The sequence below is a fragment of the Lissotriton vulgaris genome, unplaced genomic scaffold (assembly GCF_964263255.1).
Source record: "Lissotriton vulgaris unplaced genomic scaffold, aLisVul1.2 SCAFFOLD_628, whole genome shotgun sequence".
In the NCBI taxonomy this organism is placed as follows: domain Eukaryota; kingdom Metazoa; phylum Chordata; class Amphibia; order Caudata; family Salamandridae; genus Lissotriton; species Lissotriton vulgaris.
The window spans coordinates 946,417-970,566 of NW_028249533.1; the positions used below are offsets into that span (position 1 = coordinate 946,417).

Here is a 24,150-nt window from a genome sequence, read left to right on the forward strand (position 1 = left end):
TTGCTGATACTGATTCGTCGGAAGACGTTGCTATTCGTACTTAGGTGTGTTGCTTTGTTCGTCGGGAGACGTTGCTGATTCTGATTTTGTTCGTCGGGAGACGTTGCTGATACGGATTCATCGGAAGACGTTGCTTTGTTAGTCGGGAGACGTTGCTGATACTGATTCGTCGGAAGACGTTGCTATGCATACCCTTGGAGCTATGATTTGTTGTATCTTTAGCTGTTAGTGTTATTTTTTTCTTAGACAGGTATTCTAAAAGTGTGGTGTTTGTAGGTATCCTAAAAAGGGACTGTGATAAGTAATGACTCCATCGCTAACTAACTAAGACACCCGTATTTGAGAAAATAATGGTCATTACACACGTGCACCAGCAGCCACAGACACAGACCGTGCACCAGCAGCCGCAGGCAACGACAGAGACACAGGACGTGCACCAGCAGCCACAGCCACAGACTGTGCACCCACAGACACAGACCGAGCACCAGCAGCCACAGAGACACAGCACGTGCACCAGCAGCCACAGACACAGACCGTGCCCCCAACAGCCACAGGCAGCCACAGAGACACAGCACGTGTACCAGCAGCCACAGACACAGACCGTGCACCGGCAGCCACAGGCAGCCACAGAGACACAGCACGTGCACCAGCAGCCACAGACACAGACCGTGCACCAGCAGCCACAGGCAGCTGCAGACAAAGACCGTGCACCAGCAGCCATAGACACTGACCGTGCACCAGCAGCCACAGGCAGCTACAGAGACACAGCAGGTGCACCAGCAGCCACAGACACAGACCGTGCCCAACACAGCCACAGGCAGCCACAGAGACACAGCATGTGCACCAGCAGCCACAGACACAGACCATGCACCCACAAACACAGACCGTGCACCAGCAGCCACAGAGACACAGCACGTGCATGAGCAGCCACAGACACAGACCGTGCCCCCAACAGCCACAGGCAGCCACAGAGACACAGCACATGTACCAGCAGCCACAGACACAGACCGTGCACCGGCAGCCACAGAGACACAGCACGTGCACCAGCAGCCACAGACACAGACTGTGCACCCACAAACACAGACCGTGCACCAGCAGCCACAGAGACACAGCACGTGCATCAGCAGCCACAGACACAGACTGTGCCCCCAACAGCCACAGGCAGCCACAGAGACACAGCACATGTACCAGCAGCCACAGACACAGACCGTGCACCGGCAGCCACAGGCAGCCACAGAGACACAGCACGTGCACCAGCAGCCAAAGACACAGACCGTGCACCAGCAGCTACAGACACAGACCGTGCACCAGCAGCCACAGACACAGACTGTGCAACAGCAGCCACAGGCAGACACAGACTGTGCACCAGCAGCCACAGGCAGGCACACACACAGCACATGCACCAGCAGCCACAGGCAGGCACAGACGCAGCACGTGCACCAGCAGACACAGGCAGCCACAGACACAGACCGTGCACCAGCAGCCACAGGCAGCCACAGACACAGACCATGCACCAGCAACCAAATTCTTGGGTGTGACCAAATTGTGCTTTCACGAGTGCATCTCAGCACAAGGACAGTTGTGCACCTGCATCTATCACAAGTCCGCTGATCATCACTTGGCTCTCTGTGTGATCTTGGACCCCTTTGTCTTGCTATTTTACTCTGTGACTCAGCTGTCACCTTGGAGCATGGAAGACAACCACATTTGTACACGAATATCTCTTTTTAAAGAAAACTATTTAATAGTATAATAAAGCCTTCAAAATACGTATAACATTATCAATTAAAATCAAAACAAACACCAGGAAACACTCTTTGCTCTACAAGAAAAAAAGGCAGGTGCCAGATTGTGATGCAAGTTTAACTCACTGATTGATAGTCTCAGAGCAACAACTTCTATATCACCAGAGGTGAGCGGGAACCGCTTTTATGCTATAGGGCTGCCGCATCTCAGAAAAAAATACATAAAACTTCTTTACGTTTTACAATTCTGCACAGGCCCAAAACTGAAGGTGAGAACTAAGTTGTCTAAAATTCTCAATATTTATTGTGAACGCCACTTACCTGTCTTTGCTTTCCACAGCTTTCAAATACTTTTAAGTGATTTCTTCTGCATGAGTTTACTGTTTTGGGGGTACATTTCAAAAGAGAAAAGGTACCAGATTTCACAGTTCTTTCAATTTTTAAAAACAGAGGCCAGGCTTGTAAAATACTGTCCAGGTGGCAGCCCTGTTCCACCTCTGTCGGTTCTGCCTGGCTGGGCAGGAGGCACCTGCTTCTCCCCCTGGACACCAGCTGCCTATTACAAGTGCCAGGTTCGAGCCCTTCCAGGGGGGGCTTTCATTTCAGTACTTTCTTGTGGCAGACATATGTTTATTTTGAGAGAAATTGAAAACATTCAAGGCAACCGACCTAAATAACAGTCCCTCACTGGCACCAAATATCAAAATAATACAGACCATCAAAGTTTTTCAATTAATATTAAAAAAAAAACAGTCTGAGCCTTCTTGAGGGGTTCTTGTGCTCTGTAGTGAACCTCACCACTGTCATGTTCACCAGTACTTGTGCAGTAATCGCAGTGCCTGGAGTCAGCTTCAAGGCGCAGTTGTGCGCTAGGTGCTCGCGTCTTGTCCATCCGCTGAGGCCTGGTTGGAGCCGTGCAGCTGTTTCTGGAGCAGGTCTTCGTACACCCCCTTCCTGGCCAGCAGCTCCTCGTGTGTCCCCTGCTCCCTGATCTCCCCTCCCGCCATCACCAGGATGTTGTCGGCTCGCTCCACCGTGCTGAGCCGGTGTGTGATGACCAGCACCGTCCTCTTCCGCTCACGGCTGTAGATGGTGTTCTGCACCTGAGAGAACAAGATGCAAAATGTTATACAGGGGTTCAAATCCCTTCACTCTGTCAACAACCTGTGGCCCATGCCTGATGTCACAGGAAGTGACATCAAACAAACTTTGATCTGGTCACATCACAGGAAGTGACATCACCTACCCTTTGGCCCAAGCAGATGATGTCACAGGAAGTGACATCGCAAGGCATTTGACCTGAGGCCATCACAGGAAGGGACATCACATGACCTTTTGACCCCATGAAACCAAAGGAAGCGACATTGCATGACCTTTGGCTTGGTGCTATCACAGGAAGTGATACATCTAACTTTTGGTTAATTACACAACACACAGAGGATGGAAAATCTGTACAGATACAAGAGAAGAACCCTATAAACAGACATACTTCAAATCCTACTAAAAATGCAGGTGAACACATTGTTTCAGGTATTATCTTCATATGTACTATTAAGATAAGGTAGCAGTGATTAAAAACCCATCAAATAGTGTACAACAATGGAAAATATGCTGGTCAGCATGAAATCAGCCATTATCAATAACAAATAACTTATAAAAATGGGAAAGTTGATGGGTGTATAATGTTCAAAACAAGTTCACTTTATCATTTGTTTTAGAAAATAAGAGTACCGTGTAAATAAATCTCAGTCTTGGAACGTAGATAAGAGTGCTGTTTAATGCAGGTCAAGTTCTCCCAGCAACCTTAATTTCCATGGCATGGGGCCCGATTCACAGAACCAACTTAAGACAAAATCCTAAACGTACTACCATTTTGAAACTTACAGAAGGCACTTACTTATTTCAGTATTCACAGAAGTTAGGAGTCCCAACTTTAGGACTCCTAAATGCCTTCTGTGAATACCAAAAGTCTTAAAGTCAGGATTTTTCTCAGTTTAATGTAAATGTAGTAGTACTTGTATAGCGCACGAATCACCCGTGAGGCATCTCGGCGCTTGTACGCATACCGCTGTGGTACACTTCCTGGCTTTTCCCTGTGAAGTGCCCACTCCTGGGCACCGCCAAGGTGAAGCCAGGCATCCTAGCTTTGTTGGGGCCGTTGTGGAGATTAAGCAAGCTATTGCCCAGAGTTGCAGAGTGGGACCCATGATTAGAATAGGCACCAAGGAGAGAATTATCAGGTCCAAGGAAATTTAGCCCAAGACACGCCGAGGCGGGAATTGAACCCTGGTCCCGGGCTAGACCTCTGCATCAGGGTCTGCCACTCTAACCATTGAGCCACACTTCTCAACTTTACTAGTTTAGGACTAGTAAAGTTAGGACTCCTAACTTTAGGACTCCTAAAGGCCTTCTGCGAATACCGAAAGTCTTAAAGTCAGGATTTTTCTTAGTTTAGGAGTAGTAAAGTTAGGAGTCCTAACTTTAGGACTCCTAAACTGAGAAAACTGCAGAATATACAAGGAACTTTGTACAGCTTTTAAAACTGCTGCACCACTACAAAACCAGCCCCACTAACAAAACTCCCCACACCTCCGGCCTCCCTGGGAAACACTGCCCGATGCCCGTTGCCCCGTATAAGTATTCCGGCCTTGGTGGTGTTCAAAACAGACAATGTCATGTGTGCCAGTCCACCAGCACTGACCGGTGTGCGCAGGCTGTGGCTATATGGATGCAGTGTTGGACATAAAACAATGGCATTTAATGTGTTATTCACATTACCTAAACGATGGCTAGATCGCTAGAAGGGTTGAACCTGAAATGTGTGCTCTTTAACAATCATTTCTGAAGATTTGCAGCAGGGCATTTGAAAATCTTGTGTCAACTCCAAAAACAGATGATCTAATCTTACTTTACTTGTGGCTTCTGTTAGAGGTTTGCCCAGGGCCGCAGCTCACAGGAGTCATAACGACCAACACCACCACAAGGGGAGTCGGAGAGTCGAGAATCTAGTCGAGTGTTACTTTTATACATGTTGTCTTGAACATAGTAAAGCGCTCTGATTCCCACAAGGGTCATGTTCGCGCTATATAAAACTTTATAAATAACGAAATAAATAAATCAGTCTCACTCCCACGCAACCCGCCCCGCAGCTCGCCTGAGGTCAGAGTGTTCGACTCAATCAGAGAATGACAATTAAGTGAAGCAAGTCACTCGTGGCCCGGTCAAGACTAGGAGTCTGTTCCCGAGCTTACAATGAAGTCAGTCACTCTAGAGACTAGTGACACCCAACATCCATGCAGCAGGCACGAGTCTGACTCAACTCTGACTCGGAGGCCGCACCGTCAGCAGCTTTTTTACTGCCAAAGGGGCTGGAAAATAAGTTTTGTCAGGCCCATCCTCATTGGTAGTGCATTCGCGCGCTACCAGATTGACAGCCCTGGGACCCGGTCCCAAACACGGTGGTAGACGTACCGCACCAGGCACCAAATTCTCAGCTAGGGTAGGTATACAGCAGGTGCACGCTTGCAGTTACACACACGTGCTACTAGCTGCAGTATGTGTACTTAGTCACTCTCCAGTCACTGTCAGCCGTGCTTCGTGCTCATTCGCTCAGGTTATAACTCATCACCATTGGCTACTACCCCTGACCCAGGCCCTAAGCGGATACATACAATGTATCAAATCAAGGACTGCGCTGCTAGCCCGACCCGGGGTCGCCATAGCAACGAGGATTGAGGCGATTTCTTTCCCCACCCATGTAGGCCATCATGATGTCTCTGCCGGCGCAGCTTCAGCACCGCAGTGAAATCAAGCGCTGCTCGCACGAGCTGATTTTGTGCCACCAGAGCGCTTGCCAAGGCTGACAAACAGCCAGAGGTCGCAAGCAAGGTGGCAGGGGTCACAACGGGTGGCTGATTTGAAGTCTATGGTGTTATCTGCATCATCTCCGATGTCATTGGGCTACTTAAATATTGAAAGATACTGCGATTTGTACAATATAAAGAAGTTTCCGCAGCCTGGAGAGGTGGAGTTTATACAACTTGTTTACAAATAACAAAAGATTGCAACCTGCCCAATATCTTCACAAGTGTGAAGCCTGCAGTCATGGACCTGTGTGTCTAACCGACAGCGAGTGGGGGTGGGGGGGTTAAGGGGGGGAGGATTCTGTGTTTTGGGGGTGGAGAGGGTGGATTGCTACAACCTCTAAACTGATGAATTCCATGGCTTACCAGGTTTTCACCTTTGTGTTAGGTAACATGTAAACAGAATAGATACAGAGAAAACATTACAGAAATCTAACCTTGGCGTTCGATGGACAGCACAATCTTTACAGCCCACCACGTGCCTGTATGTAACGTCCTTTGCTACTCCTGACCTCTTGAAAGTCTTGTACTCACCCACACTCCAGGATTAAACTCACATGTAATAGCTGATACCAACTTGGTAGTTTTCATTGAACAAATCAGTGCATTGTGGGATGTGTAGTCTTTGCTAAACTTGCCCCATTTGGATTAAGACACTTGACAATAATTGGCCGTAGAAAAGCTCAGGACTGGATAACAAGCACTGTTCAGTGTAGATTGGAGTGATCTGGAAACCCTAAATGTGACATATGCTGGCCCTAGAGAGGAACAGGTACCGACCAGCGGTACTATATATGGATATATGAATATTCCAATGAGCCGAAGGATAGAAGTGCTGTGCAGTGCCCTGGCACTGAACCCACAGGCAGTACTATATACAGCTCCTCCCATAGCTTCCATAGCTCCTCTCATAGCTTCCACAGCTCTGCCCATAGCTTCCACAGCTACCCATAGCTTCCACAGCTCTGCCCATAGCTTCCATAGGTCTCGATCGCTTCCACAGCTCCCCATAGCTTCCATAGGTCTCGATCGCTTCCACAGCTCCCCATAGCTTCCATTGGTCTCGATCGCTTCCACAGCTCCCCATAGCTTCCGTAGGTCTCGATCGCTTCCACAGCTCCCCATAGCTTCCATAGGTCTCGATCGCTTCCACAGCTCCCCATAGCTTCCGTAGGTCTCGATCGCTTCCACAGCTCCCCATAGCTTCCATAGGTCTCGATCGCTTCCACAGCTCCCCATAGCTTCCGTAGGTCTCGATCGCTTCCACAGCTCCCCATAGCTTCCATAGGTCTCGATCGCTTCCACAGCTCCCCATAGCTTCCGTAGGTCTCGATCGCTTCCACAGCTCCCCATAGCTTCCATAGGTCTCGATCGCTTCCACAGCTCCCCATAGCTTCCGTAGGTCTCGATCGCTTCCACAGCTCCCCATAGCTTCCATAGGTCTCGATCGCTTCCACAGCTCCCCATAGCTTCCACAGCTCCTCCCATAGCTTACACAACGCCTCCCATAGTGTCCACAGTTGCCCATAGCTTCAACTGCTCCCCATAGCTTCCACAGCTCACCATTACTCCCAGGTTCACCCTTCACTTTGGGCAATTAACTCCCCCTGGGGGCTTCCCCCGTGGGCACTAATATCCAAAGTGAACTGTATAAGTGTTCAACCAAATCACCTGGTTCTCGGTCTCCGGGTCCAACGAGCTGGTGGCATCATCCAGGATGAGAATCTGAGGGTCCCGCATCAGGGCCCTGGCGATGGCTACTCGCTGCCTCTGGCCCCCCGACAGCTTCCCTCCCCTCTCGCCAGCGTCTGTGGAAGGAGGACAGGAAGGAATTAGATATCTAGAAATGTAGAGGTAAACGGGGGACACATGGGGCACAATGTTTCCAAGCGTGTGATACTCTGTGCAAATATGGAAGTTGTGCCCACATGGGGGTCCTAACATGGGTGCACACAAGCCTTGGACCTCCCTGTGCTAGGGAGAGCCCTCTGTTTACAAACCCTCCCCCCTACTGTTGAAATCAATCTCACAGCTCAGCTGAAGTTGCACCTTTGGTACCCAGGCACTTTCATTCATGCCCACAATACTCACCAGAATGCTACACATATGTATTAATATGATTGGTGGACAAGCCCACACCCGTTTACAGAAGACTTACTGTGTGCAACTACTGTGAGCTCACTAGTTCCTTGCTTGAGGTTCCTTGCTTGTGGAATGGTCCACACCACCCCATACTCTTCGTGTTCCCTGATTGTTCATGGCTTCCTAGCGCCTCTCAGTTCAATTACTTCCTTGCATCCCAGTTCAGCAAGTTTCACTCAGTATTTTTAGGTCTCGGCTACACAGTGCTTGCCCTTTCTTTTCGAAACATGTTTTATATTCTTTGTGGGCTTACTGCCCGCCCATTGCTTTTCATTTGTTTCTTTGAGTGTTCTAAAAAAAGCCTTGCTTGCATGTGGTTATTCTTCCCTTTAGGCCCCTCCTTTTCATGGCTGTTCACTCCCACCGAGCATAGCTCAATTACTTGTACCCTCCCACGGAGCATAGCTCAATTACTTGTACCCTTACACTTTTGTGCCTGTATGTTGGTTTTTGGGCACTATTTTTTCTTTTTGTAGAGCCACTCTACAGAGAGCATGTTTTGTAGCTGGCTCTGTCGTTTGCTCCCTCAGGCCATCTGTTTGCTTCTTTCTAAGGGGGGTGGGGGGCGATGAACTCTGCTCCGCCGGCAGAGTTCACAGAGTTTTGGAACTCCGCGCTCCACTTAGAGCCCGAAGATTTAAAAAAAAAACTCAGCTGACCACTGGCGGAACAGAGTTTACCAACGGCACACGCTCACTTGATACCCATGTCTAGTTATGCAAATAACGAACTAACAAAAAGGAGAGAGGAAAATCAGACACCCAGCCTATCTGAAACAAAATTCTTAGTACACTATGGCTGCTAATTTCACTTCTCTGTGGCCTATATGCAAAACCCTTTGCACTCCTGCTCTGTCTGGGGGCAGTCAGTGAGTCACCTCTTGGGCCCCACCTTTCTCAAGAGTCTGGGGACAGATCAGCCATTGTGTTGCTGCTTCGAGCAAACATGGAATCTGACGCTTTTAGCAGAGCACAAGGGAGCCTGGAGAAACCCAACACCAAATCCAGACATGCACCCCCTGTGCAGAGATGAGGAACGCCATGGCACACGCAGAGGTCGGAGATTATGTCTACGGGAGATCCAACTGTAAATGGTGAGGGTGCTCAGCAGCAACGCATTACTCTAATTTTATTGTGTGTGTGGGAAGAATAAGTATTCTAAAATATTTACGTAAGTCATTGTTAACATTTTATTACTTATTTTTCCTATAGTACCCAGGGCAGAATGGATTATGTTATTACCCAGTAAGCATCTGTTCTTGGCATGTAGAGCTGTAGATTCACATACTTCGCATACTCCTGCCATCTAGTGGAGAGTCTGGTTGTTTGTAAGTTGTTTTTCTTCGAAGAAGTCTTTCCACTTACGAGGTAAGGTGACTCCTCCTTTCGGTGATAGTACGCATGGGCATTGACTCCATTGTTAGATTATTTTCCCGCAAGAGGGTGAGAATGGAGTAAATAAGTGTAGTATAGAGATGTCCATGCGTAGATAATGTAAATAATGAGACCTGCAACAACTACAGGTGCCCGGGGAGGTGGGAGGGAGCATGTGAATCTACAGCTCTACATGCCAAGAACAGATGCTTACTGGGTAAGTAACAATCTGTTCAAGGCATGTGTGCTGTAGATACACATGCTTTACATAGACTTTATAGAAGTATTCTCCCAAAGCAGTGGCAAACCGGTACATGTTGTCTGAAAAAGTGTCTTTAGCACTGCTTGGCCTACATTGGCTTGTTTACGTGCTAACACATCCACACAATAGTGTTTGGTAAATGTGTGTGGTGTGGACCATGTTGCTGTCACACATATGTCAGCTATAGGAATGTTACATAAAAAGGCCATAGTTGCTCCTATTTTGCAAGTGCAATGCGCGCTAGGAGGAATAGATAAAGTTCTTTGAGCGTTAGAATAGCAAGTCTGAATGCCTTTAATAATCCATCTCGAAATACCAGATTTAGAGATAGCATTGCCCTTGTGAGGTGGAGAAAGTGCAAGAAACAGTTGCTTTGTTTTGCGAAAATCTTTTGTCCTTTCAATATAGTACAATAGTGCTCTTCTGACATCAAGAGTGTGAAGAGCTATTTGGGCTACTAAATCAAGTTGAGGGAAGAACACAGGTAACTCAACTGATTGGGTAAGATGAAAAGCAGAAACTACCCTTTCTTTGTGGAGTTGAAAGAAGGGTTCTGCTAAGGTTAATGCCTGTAGCTCACCAACTCTCCTTAATGAAGTGATAGCAATGAGGAAGGCAACCTTGCATGAAAGGAACTGTAAAGGACAATTGTATAATGGTTCAAAAGGTGGACCCATGAGCCTTGTAAGCATAATGGTGAGATCCATACTGGTACTGAAGGTATTCTGGGTGGTTTAACTCTTTTTAGGCCTTCCATAAAGGCCTTAATTACAGTAAATTTGAACAAAGATAAATGTTGTCTGTTTTGCAAATATGCGGCTACTGCTGCAAGGTTCAATCGAATAGATGTATAGGCTAAACCATTTTGCTGTAGTTGCAAAAAGTAACAAATTATGTTTTGTACAAAAGCATCAAGAGGATTCATTTTGTTGTTGTAACAAAAGACAACAAATCATTTCCATTTAGCTGCATAACAAGCTCTGGTGATAGGCTTTCTTGCTTCGTTAAGAATAGTTAAACAATCTTGTGATAAATTTAAGTATTTAAGTATCAAAACTCTATGACTTCAGGAGACAAATCACTAAGTTGAGCTCCTTGGGGTTTGGTGCCTAATTTCTCCATGGTTCTGAGTGAGAAGGCTGGAATTGAGATGCAGCTTTTGATGTGGCACCACTGATAGTTCCAAGAATGTGGTGAACCATGGTTGACGGGCCCATGTGGAAGCCATCAAAATGAGTGTGAGCAATGTTTGCCCGAGCTTCAAAATCAGAAACAAGAAGGAGCGTGAGAGGCGGAAAAGCTTAGGCAAATATCCTTGACCAGTTCATCCATAGGGGCATTGCCTTTGGATAGAAGGTTTAGGAACCTGGAGGCAAAGTTTGGGCACTATGTATTGTCCACTGGGGCGAAAAGATCTATTTGTGGGAATCCCCATTTCTGAAAGTATGGAAGGAGAACTTGGGGATGAAGTTCCCACTTGTGTATTTGCTGCCTCCTTCTGCTGAGGAGGTCTGTAATCTGGTTGTTTACCCCTGGAAGGTGCTCTGCCAGAAGATAAATCCTGTGATGGATTGCCCAACGCCAAATGGTCTGAGAGCGGCGTGACAGTTGTAGAGAGTGCCCCCCCCCCCCCCGTTTTTTTACATAGTACATAGCTGTCATGTGGTCTGTGAGGACTAGGACAACTGAGCCTGTGAGGTGAGACTGAAAGGCTTTCAGCGCTAGAAATAGTGCTCGAAGGTCTAGGTAGTTGATGTGAAGATGTTTGTGTTTGTTGTCCCAGAGCCCTTGAATTGTGTAGTTGTGGAGATGGGCACTCCAACCTCTGAGTGATGAGTAGGCTCTTAGTACGACTTGTGGAATAGGGTCGATGGACGGCCACCCTTATGATAGTTTTTGTGTGTTTCACCACTACAGAGAGTGAAGGGTGCGCTGTCTACCAACACTCGATCTGTTCATTGACCCTGTGACTGATTCCACTGACGTGCTAAGCATTCTTGTAGGAGACGCATGTGCAGTCTTGCATGAGGCACGATTGCGATGCATGATGCCAGCAGCTGCATGAAGATTCTGGCTGGTAGGTATTGGTTGGCCTGAAACTGTAATAACTGAGTTTGAATATTTCGAATTCTGGCTGCACTGGGAGAGGCTAGAGCTGTGTTAGTGTTGAGAGTCGCTCCCATATAGGACTGTATTTGTGATTGCTGAAGATGAGACTTTTTTGTATTGACTGTGAAACCCAATCGGTGGAGTAGGTCTAATGTAGTCTGAGTGTGTTGCAAACACTTTTGGTGTGTGCTGGCTTTGACGAGCCAATTGTCTAGATATAGGAAGACGTGAATTTGTTGTCTTCTGAGATGAACTGCCACTACTGCTAGACATTTTGTGAAAGCTCTGGGTGCAGTAGTTACTCCGAATGGAAGTACTTTGATCTGATAGTGTTTACCTGCTATCAAAAATATGAGATATTTGCGATGATCTGGGTGGCTCGGAATGAGAAAATATGTGTCAATTAAGTCTAGCGTGGACATAAAATCGCCTTGTTGCAGCCGTGGAAGTAATTGCAGAAGTGTTACCATATGGAAATGTTCTGACAGTATGTACCGGTTTAACTCTCTTAGATCCAAAATTGAACCATTCTTTTTTGGGGATTAGAAAGTACAAAGAGTAAACCCCTGAACACTGGTAATGTAACGGAAATGGTTCTATGGCTCCCTATGTCAAGAGAGATTTCACCTCTTGTTTGAGTAGCTGTAGGTGCTCTAACAAGAGTTTGTGAGAGTGGGGTGGAATATTTGGAGGATTGGTGGTAAGCGCCAGGCAATAACCATGAAATGAAATGAAAAATTGTATTTATATAGCGCGTAATCTACCCGGGGGCCTCGCAGCGCTTTAACTGATTACTGAGGCGAGTACAGGGTAGGTTAACACGCTTTTCCAAACAAGTGGGTTTTTAAAGCTTTCCTAAAAGCCATCCGGTTGTTGTTCTCTCTAAGATCCAGAGGGAGAGAATTCCAAATTTTCGCAGCAGTATGTGAAAATGAACGGCCGCCCCATCGGGCTTTATTGATTCTGGTTGTGGTGGCTAAGTGCAAGGCACTGGAGCGGAGCGCTCTGGAAGGAGTGTAGGGCACAACTAGAGGGAACAGGATGGCAGGACCTGTTCGATGGAAGGCTTTATGCACAATGCACATAGCCTTGAATTGTACTCTTGCCGCCACTGGGAGCCAGTGTAATTCTCTTAGGGCCTTCCTGGCTGACTGCCAACGGGGAATGTTAAATAGTAATCGGGCAGCGCAGTTTTGCGTAACCTGAAGTCTGTTGGTCACTGCTGCCGGGGCTCCCAGGTATAGGGCATTTCCGTAATCCAGGCGGGAGAGTATCAGGGCCTGAACCATGATTCTCCTCGCCTGGAATGGAAGCAGAGGGAGCACCTTTCGGAGCATTCTCATTAGCCCGACACACGTGGATGCCGTTTTGGTGGCCTGGACAGAAAAGTCGAGTGCTTTATCGAGCCAGACTCCAAGGCTCTTTATCTGAGGTTTAGGGGGAGGAGGAGAGCCTAGGGATGTGGGTCAGATGGAAACCAGAGTGGTCAGTGCAGGGTTGCCCAATAGCATAATCTCAGTCTTCTCCCCGTTTAGTCTGAGACAAGAGGAGTGCATCCACTTGGCTACTGCCTCTAGACAGGGGCTCAGTGTGTTGGACGACCCCTCAGTGTGGTCTAAAGAGGCCACCAGTTGGGTGTCATCCGCGTAGGTGACAATACGCACACCGAAGGGATGGACTATCTCTGCTAGAGGTTTCATGTAGACATTAAAAAGTGTGGGGCTTAGGGCAGAGCCCTGGGGGACCCCACAACTGAGTGGTTGCTTGGGGGAGACTACCTCACCCTCAAACACCTGAAAAAAGCGATCATCCAGGAAGGAGGTCAGGCATGCCAGAGCCGCGCCCGACACGCCCATGCCCTTCAGAGGATGTAATAGAGTGGCATGGTTAACCGTGTCGAACGCGGCGCTGAGGTCTAATAGTATGATAGCTGCTTTCCCTCCCTGGTCCAGCACAGGTCTTGTTTCTTCTGTCACTGCCAGCAGAGCTGTTTCGGTTCCGTGTTGAGGGCGGAATCCCGTCTGAGAGGCACATAGCAGATTGTTAGATTCTAAATAGTCTACTAAGATGTTATTAATGTGCCTCTCAAGCAGCTTACTCATCCAGGGAAGTAGGGAAATTGGGCGAAAGTTGGCCAAGTTGTTTTGATCTAAAGTAGGCTTTTTCTAAAGGGCTGTCACCATCGCACATTTCCAGGAAGCTGGAACAGAGCTCGAGGTGATGGAGGAGTTGAGAACATCCAGGATAACCGGTCGAATGGTATCAATGAGCTTGGTAAGGGCCTGCAGAGGTGCTGGGTCATTGGGAGATCCCAAGGTGACTTTGAGGATCATTCTGTCTAATGAGATGGAGTCTAAAAGAGGGAACTCATCAAGCGGACAGGGAACTGAAAGGTCAGAACTTGTGACGGCGGAAGTCTCGACCTCACTTCTATCAATAGCGAAGGAGGAGTAGATGGCCTGGATCTTCTGGGAAAAGAAGGTGGCTAGATTATTACAGCGGGCTTGCGCACCGTCAGACGACAGACGTTCAAAAGGGGGGGGAGATCAGTGACTTGGCAATTTTAAAATTTTCTTTGGGGGAATTAGCAGCGAGGTTGATTTTAGACTCATAAAATTGAGCTTGTGCGGATTTCAATTCATTTTTATATAGCTTAATTGCGGCTCTATACTCTGCTTATTTAGATTGTGAATCTTCTTGTCTCCAAGCTCTCTCCAATTTACGACAGGATTGTTTCAAAGTTCTCAAGGCGGGGGAGTACCAGGGGGCTACTTTAGACCTTTTTATCGAATGCAGAGATTCCTTCGGGAGAACCTGATCAAGGGAATTAAGAATCCAATTGTCGAGATTGGCAGTGGCTATGTTGGGGTTTGTCACCTTTGGAGGAATATGTTCGGCAAGAGCTGATTCCCAATTGGAAGAGGGGAGCGAGACCCATTTCCTCCCCCAATGTTTCTTATGATTGTGCAGGGTAGGGGGGGTACTTGTGGACCATATAAAGGGTATTAAGTGGTGGTCGGTCCAGGGCAGTGGTATAGGTGGCTTGACACTTAGGCTGTCAAGGTTACTGTAGATGTGATCTAGGAGATGCCCCTTAGTATGTGTCGAGAGAAAACCTTTCTGGAACAGATCAATGGCTTGGAGATTCAGTCGAAGACTGTTAGCTGCTGAATCAAGTGGATCGTCCAGATTCAGGTCGCCCAACATAGTAAAGTTTGCTGAGGTAAGCACTAGGTTAGCAACTACATCCGTCAGATTTGTGATGCAGTGGCTAGGGGTATCAGGCGGTCGATAGACTAACATGCCTGAGAAGGTGGTGGTGGGGGTGAACTCGAGGGTGAAGTTCAGGCTCTCGCAGACTGACATGGTGGAGGGAGTGACACGGCATCTGTAGTTGTCTCTGTAGATGATGGCCAGCCCTCCACCCCTGCCTGTCTTGCGATCCAGTCGCTTTAGAGTGTAGCCCTGAGGGGTGGCCCATACTGTAGCAGGGTCAATATCCATCCATGTTGGATAATGTTGATTACCCATTTATCTGATGCTTTGCCAAATGGGGAGAAACTGTTGAACGGGGGAATTGTGGGCAAGTCACGGTTTGTTGGGGGAAGGGGAGTTACGTGTTGTGGCGCCTTTACCCCTACCCTTGGGAGTTGTTTCCTCTGTACCCTCTGTAGGAGAGTAGGGTCTGCAATCCTATGATCACCCAGATTTTTTGCTTTTGTTTCACTGGTTTACGACTTTCTCTGGCTGTGGGCCTGCTAATCAGACCCACAGCCTAGCTGTTCTCTCACTAAATTACGACATGTACCTTAGGTGCATTACCAATTGGTACTGGGCCACCTTATCAGACTCTGTACACAGGGCCTAGGTGTACCCAGGGCCTACCAGGGGCTGAAGCATGTATTGTGCCACCCCTGGCTGGCCATCTAAATCTGACACAACTGGCTGTACGACAGCTGGGGCAAGGTGGTGTAATCACCCTTTGCTTTAGATATAGTATACCTATGTCTAAGCCTAAAATGGACACACAGATTCCTATCAGTCACTCCTATGGCAGGCCTTAACAATCCTGAAGGCAGAGTGCTTGGAATCATGTGAGATGGTGCTCTGGCATGAGCTGAGCCTGTCTGCAGCTTGCGGAACCAAGTCCTAATAGCTGTTCCATGATAACGCATACCATATACTCTTAAGTGCATTATAATCCTCGCGGTTAAATGCTAACTCTGGTATTGCTTTATCAAAACATGTCGAGTAAGGTGTCATACGAATTGGAATACTAACCCCTCGCCAATTCTGGCGACGGGGTTAGCATTCCACCCTTCTAGAGGGACACGACATGGATGTGACTGTGAACCCCGGTTAAAGTTAACTGAAGCCTCAGCTCCACAAAATGGATGCTGCCACCACAGACACGAGTCTGGCCTCCTGCTGCTGGGAGTCCTTCCAGCGAGGAGTGCTTGGACAAAGGGTTTCCTGTCCGGGGCGGTGCTAGCACCATCCCAGACAGGGTTTTGTGTATTCTGGGTAGGCAGGGCTTTACAGGAAGGTGACTGCAAGTGGCACCCCGGTGCTCACTGTGCATAGGCCGGCTAGAACCAGTTCCAGGGGCACACAGCCCCTGAGCTGGGGACAGCCCGGCATGGGAGAGGGGTGTAACCACCCCCCTTCCTGGTCCCACCCCTAGGGCAGGACCTAGTCGCGTACCCACCCCTTTCTTTAGGATAAAGGCAGGAGCGGGGACCCCTTCCAAATTAGATCATCTTTGAATCAAGAACTACTTTCTACGAAAGGAAACTCAAGACTCTTCTCAAGATTTCTCCCTTGTGACTAAGGATTAGTCACCCTGCATCAGCAGGCACCATCCAAGAACACTGCGGTTTGCTGCACGTCCTTCCTCCGGAATCCGACTGACCAGCACGACGAGACCCGGCTTCCCTGGCACCTCTGACCTCTACCCACCTCTACAGCTAAGCTGAGAACCGTGGGTGCGACGAGACCTCGAGGGACCGGCCATCATCAGAACTGCACGACTTCTATCCAGCACGACCGCCGAGGGATCCTCTGGTGAGTGCTTTGGGGTCCGAGAAGCCCCGACCCTGAGCAGCTCCAGCACCGAAGTCCAGCCTCCCAGCATCTCCACGATCTGCGTGGGGCCCTTCTGCTTTTTGCTGCTCACCGCGTTGTTTGGCTACTAGCCCGCTGGCTTGTGGCCTTCTTAACGACGCCCGACGACATCACTACTGCTGGTCTGGTTGCTCCAGACTGGCCCTTGCTCCCTTCCAAAAGAGGAGCACCCCGGACCCTCCTGGTCCACTCCAGACGCCATTTTAGGTCCACCGCGTGGGCTTGAATTTGCCAAGACTTGTTGCCCCAATCCTGGGTCCAGCGACGTCGACAGCATCATCCATCGTGGGACAGCTCGTACCTCCATCCTGGTCGCCGACAACGCCTCCTGGTCCGTGAGACTGCAGAGCCCAGCGTCGCCCACTCACCTAGTCGAGGTGACTACCATCCGGTGCCCTCCTGGTGCCACCTGACTACTGGCTAGTAGTCACGAACTTGGTCCCCTCTGCTTTCAGGTGTCATCCATCTTCGATCCAGGCTTGGATCACCCGAACAATCTTCACTGGTCGCCTGCCAGCAACTCCTTTTCTTCAGGCTCCTGGTTCGTCAACGAGGATTCCCGACGTCTTTTCAGACCTATGCAGCCGCAGCCCCTGGGCTAGGTAACTTCGGCATTTCGGTGCCCCAGCATAGCCTCACTATCCAAGGGTCCAGATCCACTTTCGTTTTTGACCTACCTAGTCGGGTTCGCCCGAGAACACTAACTTTGTCTTTACTAGCCTCCATAGACTTTGTCCCGCTTCCCGCGTGAGAGTGCACACTCTGCACCCGAGTCCCCTAGGCCTCCTATTAGTAATCTAAAGGTTCAGTAGTCAAGTCCTAGCGATTCCAAAGCCTAGTAGTCCAGTACTTACCTGCTAGTAATTTCGCATTCCACTTTCATAGTATATGGTTCTTCGTGCCCCTCGGACACTTGTGTAAATTGTGCGACTTAAAGTATTTTCGTAAGAGTTTTGTTGTGTGCTTAGTACCCTGTCCTCATAAAGAGTACAGGGCTGTTGTGATCTAAATAAATAACTGTTTATTTTCATAACACTTGTGTGGTGTCCTTTCACTTGGTGTTCAAGGGGTATATGTGATGGTAAAACAGCTGGCTTAACACGCCCTCTAGAGTCTTAGCCTTAGGCTGCTCGTATCCATGCTACTAGGATAGCTGGTCTATAAGGTTGACTTACAACCAATCATCAATAAGGGTTGTTTGGACTGATACAGAGTGTTCACTAGAATAGTGAACATTATATATCAGGCCAACTTCTCACATTGGTGAGCAGCGGTTGGGATTTGAGCTTGCTGTTGTTTTACCACACGTATCCTAAGAATATCTTGTGAAAGATCACATAAGTACTCAAGGTACATATAACTTAGCTTAGAATACTCTGAGTTCTACTGAACCAGCTGTTGTAGCTCCTCAAGGCTTAGCACACCTTGGCTACAACTCTTAGCAAGGGATCAGTAGGCAAACAAATAGTGTAGGTAGGTGCATCACTTACACCACACTAGAAGCATGTCTATCCACGGAGAGTCTACAGAGACCCCTCTGGTGGTTGAGGACCTTCCACAGGTCACATCCAGATATGCTGCTCTTAGCTTCCAGGAGATGAGACAAGTGTGTACCTCCAGGAAGCTAAAACAGGGGTCTAACCCCACAATCCCATTTCTGATTGGTCTCTTAGAGACTTATGATGCCAGAAAAGCTGAGAAACTTAGCTCTTCTCATCCAGAGGGGGACATGCCCGCCCTAGAGGGAACCACAGGTGACCCTGACCTCATCCATCTCTCAGCAGAGGAGGATGATGATCAAGAGGTATCTGGGGATGAGGCAGACAAAGGTTCAGGAGTAGTTAGCCAGCTAACTAGGGACAACTTAAGCAGGCATGAGAATGGTACTAGGAGACCCCTGGGACCCCTCTCAGGCCAGCTTAACATTGGGAGTGGACGAGTTAGGTCTCTATCTAGAGGCTCTAACAGATCCATTCAAACCAATGGCTCTCAGGCCTCTGCTCAGAGGGGGATGACATCCCCTCAGAGGAGAATCTTAGAAGCCAAAGAAAGGGAAGTCAATCTGAGGATTGAAAGGGAAGAACTTGCCCTGGCCAAAGAGAGACTTGCCTTTGCTAGAGAGCAAGAATTGAGTGGGTCAAAACCCACTGGTGGCAGCATTCTCCCAAGAGAAAAAGACAGGAGTTTAGACACTAGACACCTGAGTAAGATAGTGCCCCCCTTTAGAGATGGGGATGATATCCACAAATGGATAACTGCTTTGGAGAGGGCCTGCACTGTCCAGTGCGTCCCCCAGAGTCAGTGGGCAGCTGTCTTGTGGCTCTCCTTTGAAGGTAAAGGTAGAGATAAGCTCCTCACTACTAGAGCTGAGGATGCTAACAATTACCAAGTCCTGAAAAATACACTGATTGATGGGTTTGGCCTAACCACTGAGCAGTACAGGTTGCTGTTCAGGGATACCCAGAAAATTCAGTCTCAGGATTGGTCTGACTTTGTGGATTGTGCCACTAAGGCTTTGGAGGGCTGGTTGCTGGGCAGTAAGGTTACTGATTATACAGGATTGTACAATCTGATCATGAGGGAACAGATTTTAAACAATTGTCAGAACCAGTTGTTGCATCAGCACCTTGTTGACTCAGATCTGACCTCTCCCCAAGAATTGGGAAAGAAGGCAGACAGATGGGTCAGAACAAGGGTTAAGCAGAACCAGGGCCAGAACCAGGGTGGTCAGAAGAAAGCAGACCAGAAGGGTAAAGATACCAAAGGTGAACAAAATGACCAGAAGTCTTCGACAGGCCCCCAACAGAACAAAGAGGGTGGGGGTCAGGCTTCCCAGAAGAAGAAGAATCAAGAAGGCCAGTCCAAAAGGTGGTGCCAATACTGCAAAAGTAAAACTCACTGGTTTAGTGAGTGCACCAAGAAAGGAGGACAGACTCCTGCCACTACAGCCCCTAAGGCAACTGCACCCCCTAGTACAGTCAGTAGTGGTAGTGTACCTCCCAAGGGATTAGTTGGGTTAACCCTGGGTACTGAGGGAGGTGACAACTTAGTTGGCGCACTCACTCAAGCTGTCCTTGTCTGTACAGGGGATGTGGATATGTCCCCTGATGTCAGTCCCAATACTTTGGGCAAATACAGACAGACACCTTTTATCAATGGCAAAATGGCTCAGGCCTATAGGGACACTTGTGCCAGTGTCACAATGGTGACACCTAACTTTGTGGACCCTGGACAGATCATGCCAGGTACAGAATTCCTGGTGACCAATGCAAGCAATGTCACTACCAGTCATAGTATGGCAATTGTTGCTTTCTCCTGGGGAGGGGTAATTGGTCAAAAGAAGGTTGTAGTTAGTTCAGACCTCCCAGTGGATTGTTTGTTGGGCAATGATTTGGAGTCATCACAATGGTCAGAGGTGGAGCATAGGACTCACATGGAGATGTTAGGCTTGCCAGCACATGTGCTTGCTGTGACTAGGTCACAGGCCAGAAAATGCCCCACTGAACAGGTGCTGGATCCTGGAACAATGGACCAGACACCTCCCAAGAAGAAGAGCAGTAGGGTTAAGGCATTGCCTTCCCCCTTGCCCCAGGTTGAGGATCAAGTCTCAGAGGAGGCTGACCTACAGGAATTGAGGGAAACTGAGCCTAAAGAATTTGAACTTGATCAAGTTGAATTTCTGGGCTCAGGGGGACCCTCAAGAGAAGACCTGGGGAAGGAACAGTTAGACTGCCCTTCCCTTGAACCCCTCAGACAGCAGGCTGCTGCTGAGGCTGCTGGGAACGCCACAGGTACCCACAAGGTATACTGGGATGATGGACTCCTGTATACTGAGGCAAGAGACCCCAAGCCTGGCATGGCCAGGAGGCTGGTTATCCCCTTGTCTCAGAGAGGTTTCCTTCTTACCTTGGCCCATGAGATTCCCTTAGCAGGACACTTAGGCCAGACAAAGACTTGGGACAGACTTGTCTCACACTTTCACTGGCCTCACATGAATGAGGATACCAAGGAGTTTTGTCGCTCCTGTGTCACTTGCCAAGCCAGTGGTAAGTCAGGTGGCACAACAAAGGCCCCCCTTATACCAATGCCTGTGGTGGGGGTGCCCTTCGAAAGAGTGGGGATTGACATTGTTGGCCCAATGGAACCCCAGACAGCATCAAGGCACAAGTTTATACTGGTGGTAGTGGATCATGCCACCAGGTATCCTGAAGCTATTCCACTTAGGACCACTACAGCACCTGTAGTGGCCAAAGCCCTAGTTGGAGTATTCTCCAGAGTGGGCTTCCCTAAGGAGGTTGTTTCTGACAGAGGTACAAACTTCATGTCCAGTTACTTGACTGCTATGTGGAAGGAATGTGGTGTCAATTACAAATTCACTACACCCTATCATCCACAATGCAATGGGCTTGTTGAGAGATTCAACAGGACCCTGAAAGGGATGATTCATGGACTACCTGAAAAGCTCAGGCGTAGATGGGATGTCCTGATACCCTGCCTTCTGTTTGCTTACAGAGAGGTCCCACAAAAGGGGGTTGGCTACAGCCCTTTTGAACTTTTGTATGGGCATCCTGTAAGAGGGCCCCTGTGTTTGGTGAAGGAAGGATGGGAGAGACCTCTCAAAAAGCCTGCAACCAACATAGTGGACTATGTACTTGGTCTCCGCTCCAGGATGGCTGAGTATATGGAGAAGGCATCTGAAAACCTTAAGGCCAGCCAAGAACTCCAAAAAGCTTGGCATGACCAAAAGGCTGTCCTGACTGTATATCAGCCTGGACAGAAGGTGTGGGTGTTGGAGCCAGTGGCCCCAGCAGCACTCAAAGACAAATGGTCTGGGCCCCACACAATTCTTGAGCAAAAGGGAGAGGTCACCTACCTGGTGGACCTTGGAACTCCCAGGAGCCCCCACAGGGTGCTCCATGTAAACAGGCTCAAAGCATATATCGACAGGAAGGACATGAGCTTGCTCATGGCCATAGATGAGGGACAGAAGGAAGAGAGTGACCCTCTCCCAGACCTGCTCACTCAGAATCCTGATGATGGGTCAGTAGATGGTGTTGTCTTTTGTGGCAGCCTCTCTGAACATCAACAGAAGGATTGCAAACAAGTTCTTCAATCCTTCAGGCATATGTTCTCTCTAACCCCCAGTCAAACCAATTGGTGTACCCATGAGGTTGACACTGGTGACAGCTTGCCAGTCAAGAGTAAAATCTACAGGCAGCCTGATCATGTTAGAGACTGCATCAAAACTGAAGTGCAGAAAATGTTGGAGCTGGGAGTCATTGAGCCCTCAGATAGCCCTTGGGCTAGCCCAGTAGTTCTAGTGCCAAAGCCTCACACCCAGGGTGGTAAGAAAGAGATGAGGTTTTGCGTAGACTACAGAGGCCTCAATGCAGTCACTAAGACTGATGCCCACCCAATACCAAGGGCAGATGAGCTTATAGATAGATTGGCTTCTGCCAACTACTTGAGTACATTTGACCTGACAGCTGGGTATTGGCAAATCAGGTTAGCTGAGGATGCCAAGCCCAAGGCAGCATTTTCAACCCCTGGTGGGCATTATCAATTTGTGGTAATGCCCTTTGGTCTGAAAAATGCACCTGCCACCTTCCAAAGGTTGGTGAATCATGTTCTCACTGGGCTGGATGACTTCTGTGCAGCATATCTAGATGATATTGCTGTCTTTAGCTCCACCTGGGAGGATCACCTGGTCCACCTGAGGAAAGTGTTAGAGGCACTGCAAGCAGCAGGTCTCACTATCAAGGCCACCAAGTGCCAGATAGGGCAGACACAGGTTGTATACTTGGGCCACCTAGTAGGTGGAGGCCAAGTTCAGCCACTGGAGAGCAAAATACAGTCAATCAGGGACTGGGCTCCTCCAACCACCCAGACTCAGGTTCGAGCTTTCTTGGGCCTGACTGGTTACTACAGAAAGTTTGTCAGAAATTATGGATCAATTGTGACTCCACTTAATGAACTGACAAGTAAGAAAATGCCAAAAAAGGTTCAGTGGACAGCAGGCTGTCAAAAAGCATTCGATGACCTAAAGCAGGCCATGTGCACAGCACCTATCCTCAAGAGTCCAGACTACTCCAAACCATTCATTGTCCAAACAGATGCTTCTGAGTTGGGTGTGGGAGCTGTTCTATCTCAACTGAATTTTGATGGTCAAGACCAGCCCATTGCTTTTATAAGCAGAAGGCTGACCCCCAGAGAGAAAAATTGGTCAGCTATTGAGAGGGAGGCCTTTGCTGTGGTTTGGGCCCTGAAGAAACTGAGGCCATACTTGTTTGGCACTCATTTCAAGATTCAGACCGACCATAAGCCCCTCTTGTGGCTAAATCAGATGAAGGGTGAAAACCCCAAACTGCTTAGGTGGTCCATTTCCTTACAGGGGATGGATTTTACAGTGGAGCATAGACCTGGCACTGATCATGGCAATGCAGATGGGCTCTCCAGGTATTTCCACTTAGAGCAAGAAGACTCACCTGGTCAAGGTTAGTTTATTGTCCCAAAGTTTGGGGGGGGGGTCATGTAGGAGAGTAGGGTCTGCAATCCTATGATCACCCAGATTTTTTGCTTTTGTTTCACTGGTTTACGACTTTCTCTGGCTGTGGGCCTGCTAATCAGACCCACAGCCTAGCTGTTCTCTCACTAAATTACGACATGTACCTTAGGTGCATTACCAATTGGTACTGGGCCACCTTATCAGACTCTGTACACAGGGCCTAGGTGTACCCAGGGCCTACCAGGGGCTGAAGCATGTATTGTGCCACCCCTGGCTGGCCATCTAAATCTGACACAACTGGCTGTACGACAGCTGGGGCAAGGTGGTGTAATCACCCCTTGCTGTAGATATAGTATACCTATGTCTAACCCTAAAATGGACACACAGATTCCTATCAGTCACTCCTATGGCAGGCCTTAACAATCCTGAAGGCAGAGTGCTTGGAATCATGTGAGATGGTGCTCTGGCATGAGCTGAGCCTGTCTGCAGCTTGCGGAACCAAGTCCTAATAGCTGTTCCATGATAACGCATACCATATACTCTTAAGTGCATTATAATCCTCGCGGTTAAATGCTAACTCTGGTATTGCTTTATCAAAACATGTCGAGTAAGGTGTCATACGAATTGGAATACTAACCCCTCGCCAATTCTGGCGACGGGGTTAGCATTCCACCCTTCTAGAGGGACACGACATGGATGTGACTGTGAACCCCGGTTAAAGTTAACTGAAGCCTCAGCTCCACAAAATGGATGCTGCCACCACAGACACGAGTCTGGCCTCCTGCTGCTGGGAGTCCTTCCAGCGAGGAGTGCTTGGACAAAGGGTTTCCTGTCCGGGGCGGTGCTAGCACCATCCCAGACAGGGTTTTGTGTATTCTGGGTAGGCAGGGCTTTACAGGAAGGTGACTGCAAGTGGCACCCCGGTGCTCACTGTGCATAGGCCGGCTAGAACCAGTTCCAGGGGCACACAGCCCCTGAGCTGGGGACAGCCCGGCATGGGAGAGGGGTGTAACCACCCCCCTTCCTG

At 48.7% G+C, this 24,150-nt stretch overlaps 1 protein-coding gene across 1 annotated transcript in view; it reads right to left on the reverse strand.

Annotated features, from left to right (window-relative positions):
- Positions 1-1,729: 1,729 nt before the first annotated feature.
- LOC147663553 (uncharacterized) overlaps positions 1,730-24,150 on the reverse strand; it is a 48,341-nt gene continuing 25,920 nt past the window's right edge. The window contains exons 2-3 of the mRNA XM_086950367.1: positions 7,280-7,416; positions 1,730-2,848 (exon numbers count right to left, since the gene is read on the reverse strand). Coding sequence (XP_086806493.1) covers positions 2,615-2,848; positions 7,280-7,416 — 371 coding nt within the window. The 3' untranslated portion in view covers positions 1,730-2,614. The remainder of the gene's footprint in view (positions 2,849-7,279; positions 7,417-24,150) is intronic.